At 42.6% G+C, this 18257-nt stretch overlaps 1 protein-coding gene across 6 annotated transcripts in view; it reads right to left on the bottom strand.

Moving 5' to 3' along the window:
- The window catches only part of plekhf2 (pleckstrin homology domain containing, family F (with FYVE domain) member 2), a 69217-nt gene extending 52162 nt beyond the window's left edge, over nt 1-17055 (bottom strand). For 3 of the 6 annotated variants that reach the window (XM_041189594.1, XM_041189595.1, XM_041189592.1), the window contains exon 1: nt 16872-17048. Coding sequence is in view for 1 of the 6 variants with exons in the window: in XM_041189592.1 (XP_041045526.1) it covers nt 16872-16874 (3 nt within the window). In the remaining 5 variants the exon portion in view is untranslated. Of the gene's footprint in view, nt 1-15606; nt 16166-16871 lie in introns of those variants that run through there. The other 3 variants (XR_005943302.1, XR_005943303.1, XM_041189593.1) reach the window with 3 other exon arrangements.
- Between the last annotated feature and the right edge of the window lie 1202 nt (nt 17056-18257).

The raw sequence follows: 18257 nt of genomic DNA, 5'->3' as shown, positions 1-18257 counted from the left end.
TAGTGATACGCATGTGAAGCAAGGACACAAAGTGAGGCGCGTGCTGGTTGCACACAATACTGACGGAGAGCACCGGGCGCTACCTCTGCGTCCAATGCGCTGCTACAGTTCAATCGGCACACCCCGCAAATTCTTATTCAGGGAGTCATGGTTAGTGCACATGCCCGATTTCAATCTTGCAGCCCATTGAGATGAAGGAGGACCACTCATGTGGTCACTCGCAAGCCTAGGTTGCCCATCATTGGTTTAAAGTCATACTTTCTGTATGAGATCAAAGGTGTCAAACCATGGCCCACAGAACAGCTACATCCAGCCATAACGTGGCTGCAAAGTCTCTCAAGCACTGCTTTGTAAGCCCTGGAGATCCTTAGTCCAAACAGTACTCCTCACCACTTTATGTTGTCAGTGCCTCATCCTGCTCAAATATGACTGAAATAGGAAACTGTGGAGTGAAACAGAGGAGGGAAATGCAGGGTTAGGTTGGTTACCAGGGCTATGGGGAGGATAGAAGATTAGGATCGGTGGACTTAGGAGATTCAGACACCGAGAGGAGAGAGTGACAGAAGGTCAGAGTATGGGAGATTGTGAGGGAGGCACATGGGTAGAAAAAGAGACTGAGGACTGGGGCTAGGTTGGGGCTAGGGCAAAGGGATATAATCGGGCTATGTGGGCATATTGTCCTGTGCATCCTGCAGAACTCAGCCTAAGAGCACTAACAACATGATGAGTGGGAGTAAACGAGGAGGGTCAGCCAGTAAAACAAGGAGTGAAACCCAGGGATTGTTTTCACTGGTGTCTGAATTAATTCATGGGGTGAGAGCATCACTGGCAAGACTGGCATTTACTGTTTGCTTGACCATTTCAGAAAGCGGTTAAGAGTGAACCACACTGTTGTGGATGTGGAATCACACATAGGCTAGGCAGATAGGGAGAGCAGATTTATCTCCTTTAAAGGACATTAGTGAACCAGTTGGGGAACAAGTAGATGGAGATAATGACTTTCACTGCACTGAAGAAAGTGTACACACTTTTACATTGCAAATTCCAAACACCACCATCCACACTGGGCAGGGACAGGTAGACAGCAGAATGTGACACAACCATAAGATGCAGCCACAGTCCCTCAGCTCCACTCTCAGGATCTTGCTGAGGCCTGATGCTGATCTAAAGTTTCACCTCAAGCCTCATTTTAATAATAGAAGGTACTGTCTCCAAAGCCAACTTGTTTTACTTGGAGAAAAAATTTTAGGCCTGCTGCACCACCAAGAGGAAACAAAGCACTGACCTGCAGTAGTGCTTAGAAACCAAGGTGGCCATTTTGTCTACCATTCCTTCAGCCTTCAACAGTCCATTTAAAATTTGATAGTTAGGAGCTTGCACGACACACACTTCATTTAGAATTTATGCGTTTTGCAGAAGTATCTTTCTAACATACTTAAATTAACCCAATGCTGATTTCACCAGACACATCTAAAAGCACTGATAACTAATGTGGTGATAACCATGCTGTTGGAACAGTTTTGGTGTAAATCCGCATCCACTTTATACCCCAAAACATAGGCAAAACATATACTAAATTCTACCCTGGTGCATCCACATAACTTCTGCTGAGAGTAGCCTATAACAAGTGCCAGGATGACTAATCAGGTCCACCATGTAACTCTTTCGAGTACAAACCCGTTTCCATCTGTTTATTCAGATGAAGTTACATTGTTTCATAGTTTGCCATTGTGAGATTTGAACTCTTGATCTTGGGTTTACAAACCCAGTACCATAACCACTTGGCTATTTAGGCCAAGACAGGTCCACCATGTAAACTGACTTTGACATCATCATCATCATTAGGGAGGGGGGACAGGGAGAAGGAAGACATGGCTGGAAAAGGCTTGCCTCAGTAGGGGCAGGAACTAAGAGTGCAAATTTTATGGGGTTGTGTGAAAGTTTTGCAGCATAGCTTAGATGGTTGGGGTGCAATTCTGCTTCAACAGCTACTGCCAGGGGCAGGCGAGAGGACTAATGCAACTTTGGCCTCGGTAGGGTAGGGGATAATCTGATAGCATATTGTGTGTCAGATACAGGGAGGAAGGGCAAAGCTCAGAAAATTTGCTTTAGCTTGACAAGATTGTGGGTGGAGGTACAGTAAAATTTTGTCCTTGTTTTTTAGGTTTTTGAACTAGGCACTCTACTTTGCATTGTGGTGTCATCCATAGCAAAAAAAGTAGGGAATTAGTTACATTTCCATAGCCCAACCCAATCTTCACTTGCATTTTAAGGATATATTTGGTCCAAACACCTATGTGCAATTCCATGGGAGACTAGCTACATGATATAGGACATGGTTGGGAAAAGCCTGCACGTAGAGAAGGCTTTCCATTGTAATGAAAGGTGGATATAGATTTTTAAAAGATAATGTTAAGGTGTTATAACCAGCATGCAGAATAAGAAAATAATTGGCAAATAAAGTTCAACATGAATGTGAGGTAACACATTTTGTTGAGAAGAATAAGGAGGTCATTTGTTGCTTGGAAGGTGCAAGTCTAGGTGGGGTAAAGGAATAAAGGGATCTCAGAGTACAAATATATCAATTACTAAAGTTGTGTCACGGGTTAGCAAGGCCATAAAAAAAGCAAACCAAGCACCAGGCTTTATTTCTAGAGGGATAGAACTGAGAAGTAGGGAAGTTATGCTAAACCTGTACCACACCTTGGTTAAACCATACTTGAGTGTAGCGTGCAGTTCTGGTCGCCAGATTATAAAAAAATGGATATAAAGGCACTGGAGAGGTTGCAAAGAAAATTTACAATGATAGCAGAAATGCGTGGGTATACTTAACTGGAAAAGGTCGATAGGCTGGGTCTCTATTCTCTTGTAAAAAAAAATGGCTGAGGGGTGATCTAATGGAGGTTTATAAATTATGAAAGGTTTTGGTAGAGTGGATACAGAGGGAAAAGCTGAACTAGAGGTCATCGATATATGACAGTCACCAATAAATCCAATAGGGAATTCAGAAGAAACTTCTACCTTGAGACTGATAAGAACTGGAACTCTATCACAGGGAGTGGGTGAAATAATTGGTATAGATGCATTTAAGAGGAAACCAGAGAAGCATTATGAGAATGAAAGGAATAAAGGGTTACGATGGTAGATTCAGATGAGAGGAGGTTCAAGTGCAGCATAAACACCAGCATGGGCTCGTTAGGTTGAATGGCCTGTTTCTATGCTATATAACTATACAATCCAATGATTCTGGGTGAATTATTTTGTAGTAGGTGGTGATGGGGTCAAAAGGAGAATGTATAGTACATTTAGTTTATAAAGCAATGAAAGGGATATTATTTAAGATAAAAGCAAAAAACTGTGAATGCTGGAAAGCCAAAACAAAAATAAAAATACCTGGAAAAACTCAGCAGGTCTGGCAGCATCTGCGGAGAGGAACACAGTTAACATTTCGAGTCAATGTGACTCTTCAACAGAACTAAGTAAAAATAGAAAAGAGGTGAAATATAAACTGGTTTAAGGTGGGAAGGGGGAAGAAGAGCTGGATAGGGAGCCAGTGATAGGTGGAGATAGCCAAAAGACGTCATAGACAAAAGGACAAAGAGGTGTTGAAGGTGGTGATATTATCTAAGGAATGTGCTAATTAAGGGTAGAAAGCAGGACAAGCAAGGTACAGATAGCCCTAGTGGGGGTGGGGTGGGGTGAAGGGAAGGGATCGAAATAGGCTAAAAGGTAGAGATAAACCAATGGATGGAAATACATTGTTAGGTTGACTTGGAGGAAGTCTCCAGAGTAGCTATATAATTCAGGACTCTTGTATGCTGGTTAGCGCAAGTAGGGGCTAGGTTTTTACTTTCTAAAAAGAACATTTTGGATTTAAAAATCTGTTTGGCTGTTGATGCATTACCAGATCAAAAGAATTGAGAGAATGCGTGTGCAAAGAAATGGAAGTCAGTTAATTTGTTGTTACCTGTTTATGGTGAAGGGTTGGAAAAAAATCAACTGGAGGATCAACACCAGCAAACTGGAGAATGACTGGCAACAGAAGCCTGCAGCAGGCAAGTAAGAGGAATCAGGAACTAAGAAGCTTCAGAAAGGCAGAACTGCCAAGCGAAGCTTGCACCAGCATTAGGGAGGAGCAACAGGAAATTATCCAAGAGGAAATAAAGGTGGTGAGGTGACAAAGGAAACAAGCAATGGGTCGTGAATAGAAGTGGCAGCATGAACGCAAACTTGGCTTAGTGACAGGAAACAATAATGGTGAACGATTGTTTTTCAGACTTGTGACAGATATATAGTGGGCTTCCCCTGGGTATGATATTAGGACCACTGCTTTTCTTGATTATGGGTGTGGAGGGAGCAATTTCAAAATTTGCTGGTGACAAAACTTGGATGCATTGTGAACTGTGAGGAGGATAGTGATAGACTGCAAGAGGACACAGAGACTGATGGAATGGGCAGAAATGTGGCAGATGAAATTTCATACAGGCTTGTGTGAAGGTGTTGATTTTGATAAGAAGAATGAGGGACAGACAATGCAAAATAAAGGGTACAATTCTAAAGGAGGTGCAGAAGTAGAAGGACCTGAGAGTATATGTCCACAAATCATCGAATGTGGCTGGGCAGGTTAATTTATTCTTTCTGGGATGTGGGCATCACTGGCAAGGCCAACATTTGTTGCCCATCTCTAACTGTCCTTGAACTGAGTGTTTTGCTAGGTCATTTTAGGAGGCAGTTAACAGTAAATTGCTGTGGATTTAGAGTCACACACAAACCAGACCAGGTAAGGATGGCAGATTTCCTTCCCTAAAGGACATTAGTGAACCAGATGGATTTTTATAACAATCGATGATTGTTTCATAGTTCCCACTGAGATGAACTTTATGTCTAGATTTATTAACTGAATGTGAATTCCAACAGCTGCTGTGGTGGGATTTGAACCCATGCCTTCAGAGCATTAGCCTGGGCCTCTGGATGACTAATTCAGTGACATTACAGTTATGCCACCATCTCCTGAGAAAAGTGATTAATAAGGCAGACAGGGTCCTGGGTTTTATAAATAGGGACAGGCAGTACAGAAGCAAGGAAGTTATAATAAACGCAGAAAACACTAGTTCGTCCTCAACTGAAGTACTGTGTTCAGCTCTGAATGCTACGCTTTAGGAAGGATGGGGCATTAGAGTGCAGAAAAGATTCAGCAAAGTGCTCCCAGAATAAGGAATCTCAGTTTTCTGGATAGACTCATGAGAAGCTGGGGCTGTTCTCCTTGGAGAACACTAAGATGAGATTTGATAGAGGTGTCAAAATCATGAGAGGTCTAGATAGAGTAGATATGGAGCAACTGCTCCCATGAATGGAGGGATTAAGAACCACAGGATTTAGGGTAAATGGCAAAATTACCAAAGATGATGTGAGGAAATTTTTTTTTAAAAAAGAAACGCAGTTAGTGGTTAGGATTTGGAATACACTGTCTGAGAAATGTGATGGAGGCAGATTCAATTGTGGTTTCCAAAAGAGAATTGGACAATTATTTGGAAAAAAGATTGTAGGGCTATGGGGAAAACAGTGGAGAGTGGGGCTAGCCAAGTTGCTTTTGCAGAGAGCCAGCACATACGAAGGGCAGAATGACCTCCTTATGCTGTAACTATTTTGTGATTCTATCAGCAGCAGCAGCTAGTAGTGTTCTGCCACAATCTAATCCGATCTCTCACTCTTCGATCACTAGTTCATTATTGAGCATGGGTGTGCAGCATTGGGCATACCCAAAAATGAGGAACATATATTATAAATTGTACATTACAGAAGTTAGGCACATCATGCTTGTGCCAGGTCTTTGAAAGAACATTCCCAATTAGTACCACTCCTGGCTCCTTTCCCATAGAACTGCACATTTTCCCCCCTTCAAATAAATACCTAATTCCTTTTGAAAGTTACTATTAAAAATACTGCCACCACCTTTCAGGCACTGTATTCCAAATCACAACTTATGACATTGAAGAAATACTTGTGCCCCTTAAAGCAGAGTTCAAGTGCAACTATCACCTCACCCATTGTTTGGAGAACTTTTGTGGTAGGTAATCAAGCAACAGGAAAACCAAGCACCAAAAATAGCCCATCCTCAACCATGTTTTGAAAATAAAAGTAGGAGACGATATTGGTGTTAGCAAGCGTCTTCAGCCAAAAGGTACTGTGTGGTTATCCTTATCAATTTCCTCCCAAGCACCTCAGATACTATTATCCAGCCCTGCAACATCAACTCGTCATTTAGTACAACTGAATCGTATTGTCTTAAAATTCAAGTGCCATGTGAGATACCCAGGACACTTCATGTGTCTTATGGTATGCAGGAAATACCTCCTGCTGTTTGAGCTCAAGCTCAGTGTTTCCGAGCTTGAGAGCGGGTGGGAATCAGTGAGCATCAGGGAGGTTGACAGTTGCATGTTCCAGCCTCCTGGATGGCATGTTCCATGAGGTGGCCACCCTACAGGCAAAGTGTTTAGCATAGTAGTTAGGTCACCATCTGGAAGAGTAGGAAGAAGCAGGAGCTGCAGGAGTCTTCAGGGTGTGTGCAGTCTGAACCATGTCACTCATGGGCAATGGAACAGCAATGAGTAGAAATGCAGTCATTAGAGGAGATTCCATAGGGGGACAGACTAGATTTTTGTGAATCCTGTGTGGCATCTTACCTTCCTGGTCCCAGGGTAAAGAGAGGGTACAGAATATTCTGCAGGGGAAGGGAGAGAACCGGAAGTTACCAATGACCAATGAGAGGGGGCAGATTTTGAGGTTGTACGGTCAGACTTTTGGGTGCTCGGGGTGAAGTTAAAAAGTAGGACCTTGAGGTAGTTATTTCTGGATTACTCCCACATGCTAGCAAGAGTAGAAATAGGAAGATAGGAAGGATCAAAAGGTGGCTTCGGTCTAGGTATTAGGGCTTCAGATTCTTGGAGCTTCAGGACTAATTCTGGGGCAAGAGGCACTGACTCAAGAAGGACAGGTTTCACCTCAACAGGACAAGGACCAATGTCCCTACAGGAGGTTCACTTGTGTGCTTAGGGAGGTTTTAGAATTTAGGGGTGGGGGTCAGGTCCAGCACATACAAATAGAAAGAGAAATAAGGTGTATGAAGGGATGTGTGTGTGAATAGTACTAGAGAAGGAAGTTGTACCACATTAGATAGGAGCAAGTTAAGAAGGACAACAAGTACAATGCCAGCTTTAGAATGTAAACGCATTAAGTGTGGTGAATAAGGATGAACAACAAGGACAAAAAGTCATGTGGGAATACCATGTAGCGGTTATAATGAAAACATGGCTTAAAAACGGTGAAGACTGGGCGCTTAATACTCACAAATACTAAGTGTTCAGAAAAGGCAGGGAAAGAAAAAAAGGGAGAAGGGGGGCAGTATTCATTAGGGAAAACATTGTAGTATTGGAAAAAGATTATGTCTTTAAGGGAGCAAACAAAATCCATTTAGCTGGAGTTGAGAAGCAAAAGGGCATGATCACACTACGGAGAGTATTCTATAGGCATCCAAAATGAGACAAAGATAGAGGGGAAAATATGCAGGGAAATCACACACGTGCAAGTACTATGGAGTGGTGATACTGGGGGACTTTACCTAAATATTGATCGGGATGTTGTTAGAGTAAAGGGTAAGAATTTGAGAGGTGTGTTCAGAATTTCCTTGACCCAACTAGGAAGGAAGCATCATTGGATCTAGTGCTGGGAAGTGAGGTGGACCAAGTGTCTGTGGGGGGTACAATTACCCAAGAGTGATCACATCATAAGGTTTAGATTAGCAATGGAGAGTAAGGAACAATCTAAAGTAAAACTTTTAAATCAGAAGAGGGCTAACTTCAACAGGATGAATCTAACCAGGGTAAAATGGAACTAAGGACAGGAAAAAACAGTAACAGAACAATTGGTGATCTTTAAAGGAGGAGATTTCACAGGTACAGGCTATGTAGATTTGAACAAAGTGGAAATGTAGGGGAACCAAAGCCTGGCACTCTCTTTGGAGAGGAAGATAGAGAATGAGATGCAACAAGATTGTGTTATGGCACATGTCAGGTAAATTCTTCAAGAGCAAACCAAACCAAATGGCATAAGTTGGGAGGGGAAGTGAAGAGGAAAATAAGACTAGCAAAGCCAGAATGAGAATAGAATGTCAGTGGCAATAAAAGTAACTTTTCCTTTGTAGCATGTAAATAGAAAGTAGGCCCCATCCACCCCTTAATGCCTATTAGGGACAAAGAGGGTGATAGATGCTTAGAGGGGCAGTGCAAGGCTGGAATACTTAATGAGTACTTTGTATTTATGTTTACAAAGAAAGAGGAATCTGAAAACATCAGTTGAAGCACAGATGATAGAGGTAACAGGTGGGATGAAAACTGATAGGCTGTGCTGGATGTGCTGGTAAAGCTTTAGAATGAATAAATTGCCTGGTCCAGATGGCTTCCAAACCAGGTCTTTAAAGGAAGTGCGAGTGGAGATAACGGAAGGGCTTGCCATAATCTTCCAATCTTCCCCGGATACAGGGATAGTGTCGGGGGATAGGAAAGTGGTTGATGTTAAAAAAGGGTGCAAGGACATGCCTAGCAACTACAAGCTGGTCAGTTTGTCATCAGTGGTGGGTAAGGTTCTACCAACAATGATCAGGGAAAAAATTAACGGGTACTTGGAGGGGTTTGAGTTAATTAAGGAGAACCAGCTTGGATTTGTAAAAGTCTGATTGTGTTTGACTAATCTAATTGAGTTTTTTGATGAAGTAACAGGGAAGATTGATGAAGGGAATGCAATGGATGTTGTCCATATCAATATTAAGCGTTTGACAAAGTTCCACATAAAACTGGCTACGAGTGTCAGCTTGGATAAAAAAAATGCCTTAAGGACAGACAACAGGGAGTCATGGTAAAAGATTGTCTTTCACACTGGAATACAATGGACAGTGGTGTTCCAAGGGTGAGTGCCAGGACCACTGCGTTATTTTGATATACATAAATGACTTGGATATTAGAAGAGAATTAAAATTTCAGCATTTGTTGATACCACCTGGAGATATGGCAAACTGTGAGGATGATACCAATCAACTGCAACAGGGCATAGACAGACTTGCAGAATAGGCAGACAAGTGGCAGATGGAATTTAATAGAGATGTATGAGGTGATACATTTTGCAGAATGGATAGGAAGAAGCAATATAAACTTAATAACACTGTTCAAAAGAGCATTCAAGAACAGAGGGACCCAGGGGTTCATGTACATAGACCTTTGAAGGGGACAGGAGATATTGACAGAGCAGACAGCAAGGTATACAGGATCTAGGGAAGTTATGCTGATCCTTTATAAAGCTTTGGTTAGGCCACAACTAGAGTACACCAAATTCTGATCACCATGCTTTAGGAAGTATTTTATGATCCTTGAGCACTGCAGAGAGGATTTACCCAAATCTTTCCAGTTGTGTGGAATTTTAGCTACAATGCACTGGAATGCTGCTTTGGGCTGCATTAGAGTGCTTCAGTTGGTGTTCAGTGAGACAGGGACTTTTAAGGATTAATTTTTATCTAAAGTCTAATATTTTTTTAATTTAGCAACTAACTGAAAGTTGCTCTTTGGATTGGGAGAAGGTGAGTTTTAGTAAGCTCTAAAACAGATTATACAGGCTCTGCTAGCAGCTGCAGCTAGTAAATTATTTAATTGGCTTAAACAGGTTTTCAGAAGTTAGATTCAGACAGCATAAAAACAAGCCATCTACAGTGCTGCTTTTATCTAAACTGGAGTGCTGCTTTGAGCTGCATTAGAGTGCTTCAGTTGTAGTTTGGTGAGAGAGAGAATTTGGTGAAGAGGGAAGGTGATCCCTTCATTTTTTACCTTTCCTCACTAAGGAGAGCAGCGGCCTTGATAAGTAGGACCTAGTAAGTATGTCTTCTGTCCTTAATATTCTCTAAGGTGGAGGAAGTAAAGGGAATAACTTAAGGGTAAGTTATGGAAAAGAAGCTCAGCCAAGTGGAATGCTCGTCCTGTGCGATGTGGAAAGTCAGGGGCACTTCCAGTCTCCAGGGCAACCATGTGTGCTGGAAGTATCTCCAGCTGCAGCTTCTCAAAATCCGTGATTCTGAGCTGGAGCTGCATCTGCAGTCACTGTGGCTCATCCATGAGGATGAGGCCTTCATGGATAGCACATACAGTGAGGTGGTCACACTGCAGGTAAAGAGTACACTGGCAGAAAGAGAATGGGTGGCCGCCAGACAGAGTAAAAGTACTAGGCAGGTAGTGTAGGAGTCCCCTGGGTCCATCTCCCCCTCTAACAGATTTTCCATTTTGGATACTTCTAGGGGAAATGCAGCAAGAGCCAATTCCATGACACCACAAGTAGCTCAGCTGCACAGAGCAGGGGAAAGAAAAGTGGGAGAGCAATAGTGATAAAGGATTCTATCTTAAGGGGAGCAGAGACGTTTCTGCAGCCGTAGACATGACACCAGGATGGTATGTTGCCTCCCTGGTGCCAGGGTGAACGGTGCCGCTGAGCAGCTGCAGGACATTCTGAAGGGGGAGGGTGAACAGCCTGAGTCGTGGTTTATTTGGTACCAACAGTAGAGGTAAAAAGAGGGATGAGGTCCTGTAAGCAGAATATAGGGAGCTAGGAAATAAATTAAAAAGCAGGACCTCAAAGGTAGTAATCTCAGGATTACTCCCAGTGCCACATGCTAGCAAGATCGACAATAGGAGAATGCATGGCTGGAGAGATGGTATAGGAAAGAGGGATTTAGATTCCTGAGGCATTGGGCAATTCTTGGGAAGATGAGACCTGTACAAGCAGGACAGGTTGCACCCCAGCAGGACCGGGACCAATATCCTCACAGGGTATTCACTAGTACTGTGGGGAAGAGTTTAAACCAGATTGGTAGAGGGATGGGAACCTGGGCGGGGAGACACAAGAGAGGGAAACAAAGATAGGAATGAAAAACTGAAAAGTAGAATGCAAAAGTGGAAGGCAGAGGAAACAAGGGTAAATAGGGCCACAGCACAAAAAATGTGTAAAAAGACAAGTCTAAAGGCATTGTATCGAAATGCACAGAGCATTTGCAATAAGGTAGACAAATTAACAGCACAAATAAATGTAAATGAGTAGGATATGGTTGCAAATACAGAGACATGGCTGCACGGTGACCAAGGCTGAGAACTGAATATCCAAGGTTATTCAATATTTAGAATGGGCAGACATTGTTAGTTAAGGATGAAATCAGTGCGATAGTGAGAGACTATTGGTTCAGAAAATCTAGATGTAGAGTCAGTCTGGGTAGAGCTAAGGAGCAACAAAGGGAGCAAAACATTGGCGCAAGTTATCTATAGGCCTCCAAACAGTAGCAATAATGTAGGGGAAAGTATTAAACAGGAAATTAGAGATGTAACAAGGGTGCTACAGTAATCATGGGTGACTTTAATCTACACATAAACTGGGAAAACCAAATTAGCAATAATACCATGATGGATGAATTCCTGGAGTGCGCATGAGATGGTTTTTTAAAAACAATAGTGCTGGAGAAATTAATGGGACTGAAAGCCGATAAACCCGCAGGGCCCAATAATCATCTGCATCCCAGGGTACTAAAGGAAGGTGGCATGGAAATAGTGGATGCGTTGGTTGTCATCTTCCAAAATTCTGTAGGTTCTGGAACAGTCCCAGTAGAATGCAGGGTGGCAAATGTAACACCACTATCTAAAAAAAGGATCGAGGGAGAAAACTGCAAATTACAGGCCAGTTAGCCTAACATCAGTAGTAGGGAAAATGCTAGAGTATTATAAACGATGTGATAACAAGACACTTGGAAAAGATCAACAGGTTGAGTGGGCAAATACATGGCAGATGCAGTATAACTTGGATAAGTGTGAAGTTACCACTTTGGTAGGAAAAACAGAATGGCAGAATTATTTAAATTGTGATAGATTGGGAAACGTTGTTGTACAAAGAGACCTGGCTGTTCTTGTATAGCAATTACCAAAAGCAAGCATGCAGGTGCAGCAAGCAACTAAGAAGGCAAATGATATATTGACCTTCATTGAGAGAAGATTTTGAGTACAGGAGCAAGGATGTCTTTTTGTAGTTGTACAGGCCTTGGTGAGACCACACCTGGAGTAGTGTGCGCAGTTCTGGTCTCCCTAAGAAAGAATATACTTGCCAGAGGCAGTGCAGTGCAGGTTCACCAGATTGATTCCGGGGATGGCGTATAAGGAGAAACTGGGCCAACTAGGCCTGTATTCACTGGAGTTTAGAAGAATGAGAAGAGATCACATTGAAACATATAAAATTCTGACAGGGATAGACAGACTGGATGCAGGGACGATATTCCTTCAGGCTGGGGGTCTCGAACAAGGGGTCAGTCTCTGGATATGGGGCAGGCCATTTAGAACTGAGATAAGGAGAAACTTCTTCACTCAGACGGTGGTGAACCTATGGAATTGTCTACCACAGAAGGCTGTGGAGGCCGAGTCACTGAATATATTTAAGAAGGAAATAGATAAATTTCTAGACTCTAAAGGCATCAAGGGCTATGAGGAGAGTGCAGGAGTACAGCGTTGAGATAGAGGATCAGCCATCATCATACTGAACGACAGGCTCGAAGGGCTCCTACTTTCTATGTTGGGGAAGCTAGGGTTGGTCTCCTTGGAGCAAAAGAAGGTGAGGGGAGATTTGATTAACGTGTACAAGATTGTCTACCTTATCTAAACCTATCAAAGAAAAGCTGTTGTCATTAGCTGATCGTACAAGGATCAGGAGAAGTAATTTTTTTTAAATTCATCCCTAGGATGTGGGTGTCGCTGGTTAGGCCAACATTTATTGTAACTCTTTCGAGTACAAACACGTTTCCATCTGTTCCTATTCAGATGAAGTTACATTGTTTTTCATAGTTTGCCATTGTGAGATTTGAACTCTTGATCTTGGGGTTACAAACCCAGTACCATAACCACTTGGCTATTTAGTCCAAGCTCCCAACATTTATTGTACATGCCTAATTTCCTGTAAGATTTTGGGGAAGAGATATGGGGAAGGGGAGATGGGGGAGAAGAACTTATTTTACACAAGTACGTGGTAATGACCTGGAACCCGCTGCCTACAAGGATTGTAGAAGCAGAGATGGCCAATGATTTCAAAAGGAAACTGAATGGGCACCTGGGGGGGAATAAACTTGCAGGGTTACGGGAATAGAGCAGAGGAATGGAACTAACTGGACTACTTCTGGAGAGCCAGCATGGATTCAAAGGGCTGAATGGCCTCCTGTGCATAATAATTCACTCTTCCACCCAATCACGGACCTTCCCTTTTGTTCATTTCCCATACTCCCTCTTTCACTTTCACTTGCCTAAAACCTATTACATTTCTAATATTTTCCAATTCTGATGATAGGTCATCTCAGTTTCTCTCTCTCTCCACATATGTTGCCTGATCTGAATATTTCCAGCATTTTGTTTTTATTCCATTATCCAGCCACAAGGCAGAATGTAGCTGACCACATGGACACAACAAAGATTGGAGATCACGACAATGCCCAGCTGTGGTGAAGATTTGTGCAAAGCTAGCTGGTCCACCAGCCAATCTGCTCCAGGACTACTAGTGGCACTGGCATCTACTCCATAATGTGGAAAACTGTCCCATCAGCTACTCCCAATTAGTAAAGCGACTGAAGGAGTTAACCATAGTGCCATCAAGCAACAGCTACTCATCAACAATCTCTTCACTACACTCAGTTCAAGCTCCAATTGAACCATTTTGGCTTTAGATTTCATCAGTGCATTAAGCCAGTCCTGGCCAATGGAGCTAAAACGTCAGAGCCGATGGGATCAAGGCAGCATTTCACTAACAATGGCACCAAGCAGCTTGAACAAAATTGAAATCAGTGGAGAGTCAACAGGAAAACCGGCCAGTGGGTACAGACATATATGAAGCAAGGAAGATGACTATGGCTATCTGAGACCAGTCATCACAGCCCCAGGGAAACATTATTTGGCCTAACCAGCTCCATCTGGCTCAATGACCTTCAATCTTTGACAATGTCACATTACCTGCTGACGTTTCCAGAGTATTCAGTTCAATTAACAAATCCATTAATAACAAAGGAAATCATGTCAGCCAATAGAACTCGTATAACATCCAGGCTTTGGCTGGCAAGTAGCTGGTAGAATTTATACCATACAGTACCAGAAAACAACCATCTCCAACAAAAAAAGTCCAGTAAACTCCCATTAACTTAATGGCACCATCACCACCCAGTCTCCCTCCATCAGCATCTTGGGAAGCAAGGTAATACCCAAAGCCTTTTCATAGCCTTCATTTTCTTTACAACATTGCAGCCTAATATTTACATTGTTTCTTTGAAGCAATTATGTACTCTATGGAAACCCATTTTACACATCCACTATCCTGGATGAGTAGAGCATCATAATTGAACTTAGGGCTAAGCCATGTCCCAGAATCCGATTTGGTTTTCATCACATACAGAGATCATTTGTGACTGCCATGTTGCTTTCCTCCAACACTTTGGCCTCTCTTCCTTTGACACCTGATTATTCTAATGACTCTCCAAAGTAGTCTACCTTCAAGGCACTTATTTCTTTAACACGGAAAATATTCCAAATCACTTTACAGAGAGAAAGGAAAATAAATAAGGATCAATACGGAATGGATACTGAGTCGTGCGGGCTGAAATTAGAATGTGCTTTAGAAGTAGTTGAATGATAAATGCCAATGTGGACCAGTTGGGCCAAGTGTCCCATTTCTGTACTGTAATTTCTACATATTTCTATACATTATTAGACAATTATCCTGAATTTTAATAGGAAAAATTGACTTGCCCTGATAGTTTGCATTCTATTAATTCCAATACATTTTGTACAAGATCGTACTTCTGTGGTCGACACAAACACTGTGTGCAAATTCAGTTTAAATAGTATTAAAATTGCTTATTCATCATTACACAAAACCAATCCCCAGCAAGCAAAGCATTATTTTCTTAAGCACAACTGTCCAGAACACAACTGCATTGATGCCTCACTAATGTAAAATTTTCAAGTAAGTTAGCTTACTTAAATTATAAGTTTTGCACATACAAAGCTCAATCTCAAATGACTAACTCTTGGCATTGTAAACTTTTCCATAAATACGAAGCATTACCCATAAACGTCCCAAGATTCCCTTAAGAAAGTCGCCACATCAGTCAAGCTTCAAATAACCAAGTTTAATAGTACCAGCTCGCTGAACAAAATATTATTCACACTGAACTGCATAGGCACTGATCCACTGTAAATATTAATTTAAAAATGGTGCATGTTATTCTGCGTAAAATCCCGATTAAGAGTTAAAGGCGTATCTTCATTTATGTGCTTTGAAAACTTTAATAAAATCACACGTCCTCTTCAGCCAATAAACTATTCCAAAAACAGCGCTATAAATTAGGGGTGCTAAAAGATAAATGCGTTGAATGAATTCAATCAAGTATCAGGATAATTATAAATTGACTGCTTACGACCATTTAAAAGTTAAACCTGAGGGCACAGGAGTAGGTCATTCAAACCCTCAAATATCTTCTACTATTTAATGGCTGATCCTTACCTGAACTCCGTTTACCCGCCTTTTGTCACTCGATAGCCGTACCCAACAAAAATCTATTGATCTGCTTCGACAAATTCAACTGACCCAACATCCACAGCCTTTTGAGGAAGAGAATTCCAAATTTGCACTACTCTTTGTATGAAGTGCTTCCTGATTTCGGTCCTGATAATGTAATATTGGTTGCGGGTCTGAATGAGAGCCGAGTTAAAACATGATAGAAAGTCAGGTGTGGGAATGGCACTCAGTCCGAGATGCGTAAACTATACTTATTAGTCCCGTATATTTTAAACTGATCGATCGACCAATTTAAACACTACATTTTTGACAATACTCAATTCCCGTGTCAATTTTACACACACGAGTTCAATCAAAACAACTTCTGTATGTGACCAACAAATTCAAACTCAGAGAAAGCTCACATTACCAGTCCGACCAGAAGCACACGCCCAGAAACGACAACTTGAGAAAACAACTTGTTGCTACGACTTTTTAAGGAAAACGAAAAGTCAACGCCTGTGATCGGAAAGTATAAACTCAGGAGCGTCGCAGGGACAAAATCACTTGTGAAACCTCAGAATCAGAAACTGCCGTTTAAAGAACACCAGTAACAGTTTGAGAGCTTATTTAAAAAACTATAAATCGACACATGTCAACACTTCCCAAACAGAAGCGAGAACCGGGACGGGATCCCTTCTCCGGGTATCTGGACTGCCCGGGACACTCCCACACCCAATCCCCAGGGACACACCCAACCAAATCCCAAATCCCCCGGGACCCCCCAAATCCCCAGGGACACCCCCAACCAAACTTCAAATCCCCCGGGAACACCCCCCCCCCACCCCCCAAATCCCCAGGGACACCCCCAACCAAACTTCAAATCCCCCGGGACCCCCCAAATCCCCCGGGTCCGTCACCCCAGCGACCGGATCTCCCACCCCCGGCCGCCGCCGCAGCCACCCCGGGTTCTCTCCCCTCACCCCATCCCGGGTTCTCTCCCCTCACCCCATCCCGGGCTACTGTGATTGTTGTTACTCGTTGGGACCACAAACACAGAAAAGTTCCAAGGTGACCGTTTTCGCTCTCATTTACTAGCGGCCTGGGCTGGCTGGATATTACCGCCCGGAACCTGCTCTCCTCCCCGCTCCGTCCTGCACTAACTTCCCAGGGACACAGGGGCAACAGTCAGTTGCTCTTTTCACTTTAATCAACAAACAGGCACCGCGGAACTTCCAGAAACAACCGCCGCCGACTTTCTTCTCGCTCACCATGGGGTTCGAAAGGCGTAAAACTCTGGAGCAGTTTATTTCAGCCTGAAGTGGATGTCGGCTCCTCAAGCTTCTCGCCTAAAGTTTTGCCTGCCGTCCTCGCGCTCACTTTCTTTCTCTTTCCCCAGTGGTTCGCAATATGGCGCCGACGGGATTGGCCTCAGGATCGCGAGCGCCTCGGCGTCGCTCACAACGTCTGCACGCACAATCCGGGCTCACCGACGTCAGTACGTCGATAAGGTGACTGCGTCAAGCTAGAGAATGCCCCGCATCACGTGAGAAGCAGGTTACATCACTCAGTAGACCACTGTCACTCAAAGTTTGAAACCACAGGCCACAGCACCTTGCAATTTGGATAACACCTTCAGCATCGGGCAAGCTAATCACACCAAAAAAAAACACAGAACCGCAAAAGATAACAATAATGGCAATATCACGGTCTCAAAGAAGCAACAGAGCAAACGCTTAAAAATAAAGAAATCCGATATGAAAAATCATGAGTTGCTTTTTTTCAAAGGTGAACCAAAATAGAACGTTAGCTAATTTATTAGCATTACTGCTAGAGAAGCTGGAGGCGTGTAAGAAGGGTGCTACAATTGTCATGGATGATTTTAATCTGCATATTGACCGGACAAATCGGATTGGCAGGGATAACATGGAAGACGAATTTGTAGAGTGCATCCGGGATCGTTCTTTAGAGCAATAAGTTGCCGAACTTACCCGGGAACAGGCTATTTTAGGTCTAGTAATGTGTAATGAGGTGGGATTAATATGAGATATAGTTAAGAATCCTCTAAGGGGTAGTGATCACAACATGTCAAGTTCAGTTTGAGGGCAAGCAAGTGTCCTCAACTTAAATAAGGGCAATTACAGAGATATGAAGAAAGAGTTGTCTAAAGTGGGCTGGGAAAATAGACTAAGAGGAAGATCAGTAGATGAGCAGTGACAGATATTTAGGCAAATATTTCATAACATTCAGCAAAAATTTATTCCGGTCAAAAAGAAGGACTCGATGAGAAGGATGAATCATGCATGGTTAACAAAGGTGGTCAAGGAGAGTATCCAATCAAGAACTAAGGCATACAAAGCAGCAAAAAACTAGTGGTAACCCAGAGGATTGGGATTTTTTTAGAAACCAGCAGTCGATAACCAAAAGGCTAACAAAAGGGGGGAAAATTGATTATGAAAATAAATTGAAAGAAATATAAAAACAAACAGCAAGAGCTTCTACGGCTATATAAAAAGAGAGTGGCTAAAGTGAGTGTAGGACCCTTGGAGGGTGTGACTGGAGAATTGATAATGGGGAACAGGGAAATGGCAAATAATTTAAACCAACACAGGGTAGACCATTTAGGACTGAGATGAGGAGAAATTTCTTCACCAAGA

This window comes from Carcharodon carcharias, chromosome 6, assembly GCF_017639515.1.
Source record: "Carcharodon carcharias isolate sCarCar2 chromosome 6, sCarCar2.pri, whole genome shotgun sequence".
Taxonomy (NCBI): Eukaryota; Metazoa; Chordata; class Chondrichthyes; order Lamniformes; family Lamnidae; genus Carcharodon; species Carcharodon carcharias.
Note: the sequence above shows the minus strand (reverse complement) of the source record. Positions and strands in the feature narration are given on the sequence as shown.